Source organism: Corapipo altera, unplaced genomic scaffold (genome assembly GCF_003945725.1).
Source record: "Corapipo altera isolate COAL_440 unplaced genomic scaffold, ASM394572v1 132945, whole genome shotgun sequence".
In the NCBI taxonomy this organism is placed as follows: domain Eukaryota; kingdom Metazoa; phylum Chordata; class Aves; order Passeriformes; family Pipridae; genus Corapipo; species Corapipo altera.
Genome location: NW_020885235.1, coordinates 24221 through 30147, shown reverse-complemented (window position 1 = coordinate 30147; position 5927 = coordinate 24221). Strand labels below are relative to the sequence as shown.

The window sequence follows — 5927 nt, the reverse complement described above, 5'->3', positions numbered from 1 at the left end:
GCTGGGTTTACCGGGCAGGGCGGTCGGTGATGGTGCCGGTCCCGGTGCCGGTCCCGGTGCCGGCAGGTGCTGGAGCGCTCCCGCGATGTGGTGGACGAGGTCAGCGTCTCCCTGCGCCTCTGGGACACCTTCGGGGACCATCATAAGGATCGGCGCTTCGCCTACGGCAGGTGGGACCCCGACCCGCCACCGGCACCCTGAACCCCCCAGCGGCACCCCGACCCCCCCAGCCCTGCCCACCCAGCGCACACAGAGCCAAAGGAGCCCCCTGGGCTCCTGCCAGCGCCCAGAGAGCAGCTCCGGCACCCCAAACCCTCCGAGGGGCGGCGGGACTGCCCCACCCCCGGCCGGGGATGGCTTTGGGGGTACCCTGACCCCAACACTGCATCCCCCAAGCCCCTGCCCCGAGCAGAGATCCCGGGTGCTCGCGGCCCCCCCGGCGCTGTGGGTGGGGGCCGTCTCTGAGGGGCTGTTGGAATGTGGAACCCTTCCCCGGGGGCGCCGGCCTGGCCGCAGGAGGGGCCCCCCCGGTTCCCTCGGCTGTAAACAGCCTTCCCCGTGGCCGCCGGCACGTCCGGGCTCTTATCGCCGCCGCCCCGCGCCAGCCCCGCGGCACCGCTAATCAACCCGCGGCACGGCGGGGGCCCGGGGCCGGTGGCGGCTATCTTGGTCCGGGACACGGGCCCGGCTCCAGCGGCACCTCCCGGTCACGTCCCGGCCGAGCACGGACTAAAAACAACCCGGGCCTGGGGCCACGCGGCTGCTGCGGGGACCTGGGGGTGCTGGCACTCTCCCCGTGTCCCCTGGCACCTGCCCGGTGTCCCTTGGCACCCCCGTGTCCCCTGGCAACCCCTCGTGTCCCCTGGCAACGCCACATGTGCCCTGGCACCTTGCACCCCTCGAGCCGGGGCCAGGAGGACGGTGACAGCCCCCCCGTGGGCACAGGGACAGGGCTGGGGGTGGCTGGCAGGGTCTGTCCCTGGTGCTGGGGGCTGGCACCCACCCGGCCAGCCCCTGTGGGACCCCCCCGTGGATGCTCGGGGGCCAGGCCCCCCCGGTGCTGACCCAAGCCAGGGCAGCCCATGGCTTGGCTGATGGGGTGACCCAGAGCCAGGTCCCATCGGGTCCCTCCTTGGCCTCACTGCCCCTGCCATGGGGCCCTGGGGGCTGTGGGGCTCCTCGGGGAGATCATGGGGCCTCTGGGCTCTGTGGGGCTCCCAGGGTGTCCTGGGACCCCCTGGAGACCATGGGGCTCCCTTGGCCATGGGACTCTTGGGGGTCTGTGGGACTCCTGGGGGTCTGGGGGTGCCCTGGGGGTACCCTGGGGGTCTGTGGGGTTTCTGAGGGTCTGTGAGACCACCACAGTCAAGGGGCTCTCAGTGGGTCATGGGACTCCTGAAGGCTGGGGGCAGTGTCCCAGGATGGTGCCCCCCCGAGCAGGGGGTGTTTGGAGCCGCAGGGTGACAGTGTCTGTGGCCGTGGGGTGACGCTGGGGTGGCCCCGGGGCAGCGCTGCCCTCCCGTCCTGCTCGTGCCCCCAGGTCGGACGTGGTCGTGCTCTGCTTCTCGCTGGCGAACCCCAACTCTCTGCGGCACGTGAAGACCATGTGGTACCCCGAGATCAAGCACTTCTGCCCCCGCACGCCCATCGTGCTGGTGGGCTGCCAGCTGGACCTGCGCTACGCCGACCTGGACGCCGTCAACCGCGCGCGCCGGCCGCTGGCCAAGTGAGCCCCCGGGCCACCCACCTGGGGCACCCCCAGTGCGCCAGTGCTGGGACCACCCCAGCCCCACGGGGACAGGGACCCCCAGTGTACCATCCTGGGGACCCCAGCCGGTGCCGTGGGAATGGGGACCCCTCCCTCTGCTGCCCAGGGGACCCCCCGTTTTGCCGCTACCAGGTCAGGGTGCGTCCCTGCCCGTGCCTGCGTCCCCCAGACTCCCCTGGGTGGGGGCCCTTGACAGCACCTGTGGGGTAGAGCCCCCGCCCGCCCCAGCACTCCTGGGTTGGGGTGTCCCCCCGGAGCCCCCAGCACCCCCTGGGATGCCTGGGGAGCCGCTCCTCAGCCCCCCCAGCCCCTGCCCTGTCCGTGCCCCCACAGGCCCATCAAGCCCTCGGACATCCTGCCGCCGGAGCGGGGGCACGAGGTGGCGCAGGAGCTGGGGGTGCCGTACTACGAGACCAGCGTGGTGGCGCAGTTCGGGGTGAAGGACGTGTTCGACAACGCCATCCGCGCCGCGCTCGTGTCCCGCCGCCACCTGCAGTTCTGGAAGTCCCACCTGCGCAAGATGCAGCGCCCGCTGCTGCAGGCGCCCTTCCTGCCCCCCCAAGCCCCCACCGCCCCTCATCCAGGTGCCCGACGCGCCCCCCGGGCTGGGGGGGGGGCCCGGCCGCGCTGTTCCGGGCCCCGCTCTGCGCCGATGTCGTGTTCCAGCTGCAGGGCGGGCACCGCGTCTTCGCCCACCGCGTGTTCCTGGCCACCGCCTGCTCCCGCTTCTACGACCTGTTCACGCTCGAGGGGCCGCCCGGGACCCCCGGCGAGGGGGACGGGGGCACCCGCGACCTGTCGGGGTGGGGCCGCGGGTTCCTGAGCCTGCGCTGGGAGGAGGTGCCGGAGCCGGCGGCGGGGCGGGAGCGGCGCATGGCGGTGGTGGCCATGGACCGGGCCGTGCGGCCGGAGCCGCTGCGCGCCGTGCTGGAGTACCTGTACACCGGGCGGCTGGAGCGGCCCCACGCCGACCTGCGCCAGGTGGGCGCCGTGGCCGAGCTGCTCGAGGTGTTCGACCTGCGCATGATGGTGGCCAACGAGCTCAACCAGGAGAGCTTCATGAACCAGGAGATCACCAAGGCCTTCCACGTGCGCCGCGCCAACCGCGTCAAGGAGTGCCTGGCCAAGGGCGTCTTCGCGGGTACGGGGGCCCTGGGGGGGCTGTGAGGACAGGGGGTCACCCAGCTCCGTCCCCTCTGGCCAGTGTGCCCCTCCTGGGATGTCAGCTTGGACACAGGGCTCCAGTCACCCTGATCCCCTCCCACCACTGAGGCCGTTGGGGTCTGGGGTCCCGGAGCCCTTGTCACAGTCAGTCATGGTGGGTGGGGCTACCGGGAGTCGGGTGCTGACAGTTCTGGGCAGGGGGGACCAAGAGGTGATTGTCCCATAGTGGGGGGCTCTGGTGGCCAAGGGGGGCCTCTCCCTGGGCTGGGGTGGGCAAGGGGTGTCCGAGGGGTGGTTGTCCCCGGTCTGTGGTGTCCGAGGGGTGTCTGTCTCCCCTGAGCTGTCCCCTGTCCCTCCCTGAGCTGTCCCCTGTCCCCAGACGTGGTGTTCCGTGTGGATGACGGGCTGGTGCCGGCGCACAAGCCGCTGCTCATCGCTGGCTGCGACTGGATGAGGGCCATGTTCCGGGGGGGCTTCCGTGAGAGCTACGCCCAAGAGGTAGGGGCTGAGGGGCCTGGGGGGACCCACTGGCTCTGCCATGGGGCTGCTGGAAGGGTGGGCATCTTTGGGTGGGGTCTGGGGGCTGCTTGGACCCCCCTCCGAGCCCTGACACAGCTGGGTCCTGCTTCCCTTCTGCTGGGGAGAAAGTGGGGGGCTCTGCTGGGTCAGGGAGTTCTGTGCTGGGCCTGGGGGGATTATTCCAGGGCTGGGGGGCTCTGCTGGATCGGGGGGGGCTGTGCCAGGGCTGGGGGGGAGCTGTGTTGGGGCTGGAGGAGCTGTTCTGGGTGAGGGGGATGGTATCAGGGCTGGGGGCCTGTGCCAGACAGGGGACTCTGTGCCAGAGTTGTGGGATGGTTGTGCTGGGTCAGGAGGGGCTGTGCCAGAGTTGTGGAGGGCTGTGCTGGGTCGGGGGTCTGTGCCAGGTCGGGCACTGCCAGGAGGGTCCCTCCTTGCCCCAGCCCCCCCCGGGGGTGGCTCCAGCCCCGCCAAACCCGTCCCTGGTGCCGCAGGTATCCCTGCCCGGCACCAACTGCGCCTGCCTCCGCGCCGTGCTCGACTTCCTCTACACGGGGGTCTTCACCCCCACGCCCGACCTGGACGCCATGGAGCTGCTCATCCTGACGGACCGGCTGTGCCTGCCGCGGCTGCAGGCGCTCACCGGTGAGACCCCCCCGCCCCCGGTCCCGCCGTGTCCCCTGACGTCACCCGCCAATACGCTGCCGGTGCCGCGGGGTCGGATCGATCGTCCCTCTCTGTCATTCCCTGGCCTTGCGCAATCCCGGGGGGGCCTGGCTCACCCCGGGGGGCACGTCCCCGGTGAGTGACCCCCCTGACTCGCTGCCCCCCAGAGCAATACGCCGTGGACGAGCTGCTCCGAGCCTTCATGCAGCGCGTGGAGATCGACGAGCAGGTCATCATCTACCTGGAGATGACGCAGGTACGGGGGGCTGGGGGGCACGGAGACCCCCCGGGGGGACACAGGGACCCCCGGTGCGGTGCAGGCAGTGGGGTGACCCCCCTGTGCCCCCCCCAGTTCCACAACGCCCACCAGTTGGCCGCGTGGTGCCTGCACTACATCTGCACCAACTACAACCGCGTGTGCCGCCGCTTCCCCCGCGAGATGAAGTTCATGTCCCCAGGTACGGGGGGCACTTGGGGCACGGGGGGACTCAGGGGACGTCCCTGCCCTGCCCTAACCCCCGGGCTGCCCCCACAGAGAACCAGGCGCACTTCGAGCGGCACCGCTGGCCCCCGGTGTGGTACCTGAAGGAGGAGGATCTGTACCTGCGCTCCAAGAAGGAGCGGGAGCGCGAGGAGCAGCTCCAGCGCAAGCAGCACCCCCGCAGCAAGTGGTGCTTCTGGCGGCCCTCGCCCCCCGTGTCCTGAGCTGGGGACGAGGGGCTGGGACCCCCGCATGGGGCTGGGGGGCTTGGCTGGACTGGGAGCCCCTGTGTGGGGCTGGGGGGCTCGGCCGGGCTGGGGGTCCCTGTGTTGGGCGGAAGGGCTCGAGGCTGGGACCCCCACATGGAGCTGGGGGCTTGGATGGGTTGGGGGTCCCTGTGCTGAGCTGAGGGGCTTGAGGCTGGGACCCTCACACTGGGCAGGGGAGCTCAGCTGGCCTGGGGGTCCCTGTTCTAAGTGAGGGGCTTGGGGCTGTGGCTCCCATGCTGGGCTGGGGGGCTTGGCTGGGCTGGGGGTCCCTGTGCTGGGCTGTGTGGCTCAGGCTCGGGACCCCCACACTGGAATGGGGGGCTCAGCCCCAGGGACTGCACACAGAACTGAAGGGCTGGGCCCTATGACCCCCACCCTGGGCTGGGGAGCTCGGTCTTGGGATCCCCACCCCGGGCTGGGGGGCTCGGCCAGGTTGGGGGTCCCCACCCCAGGCTGGGGGGCTCGGCCAGCCTGCCCCAAGGGCCTGTTTACCTGCCCCACCCCTGGCTGTTTACAGGCTCTGCTGGGGCACAGCCCCCTGCCCACCGTGCCTTCCCCCGGGGGGGCCATGCTGAGCCCCCCGGCAGGGCCCCCACCCCGGCCAATGCTGGTGCTACCTCTGACCGAGCAGTATTTGGGGCTGGGGGTGTGCAGGGAGCGGGGGCTCTGCTGCCCCCCCGTCTTTCTTGAGGGCTTCTCCCCCCGCAGGGCTCTCTGGTGCTGTATTTTCTCCCCCCCAGGGGGTGGGGGGGCCAAGCTGTGAGGAGGGTGGGTGGGGTGGGTGTGGGGGGGTCCCTGGGTGCTTGTGTGGCTGCGAGAGCCCCCGGCTCATCTCTGTGCCTTGGACGGGCCCCCGGGCTCTGGGCCCAGGGGGGACATTGTCCCTGTCCCTGGGCTGTGTCCCCCTGGAGTGGGGGTGGCACCGTCCAACCCCTCCGGGCTGAACTGCACAACCATTTTTACACTTTTTTACCCCAGGAGCACAGCGGCCCCCGGGCCTTCCAGGGCCCCCCTGGCCTGGAGTGGGCCCCCCTCGGCCTGGAGTGGGCCCCCCTCGGCCTGG

At 71.5% G+C, this 5927-nt stretch overlaps 1 protein-coding gene across 1 annotated transcript; it reads left to right on the top strand.

Moving 5' to 3' along the window:
- The first annotated feature begins 35 nt into the window (after positions 1 to 35).
- Positions 36 to 5243, top strand: LOC113940253 (rho-related BTB domain-containing protein 2-like). The gene is given in 10 exon segments (XM_027631365.1): positions 36 to 170; positions 1541 to 1726; positions 2102 to 2333; positions 2335 to 2367; positions 2369 to 2909; positions 3312 to 3430; positions 3943 to 4093; positions 4282 to 4370; positions 4467 to 4572; positions 4650 to 5243. Coding segments are annotated over 9 exon segments (1563 nt in total). The 5' UTR covers positions 36 to 170; positions 1541 to 1604; the 3' UTR covers positions 4820 to 5243.
- The last annotated feature ends 684 nt before the right edge of the window (positions 5244 to 5927 follow it).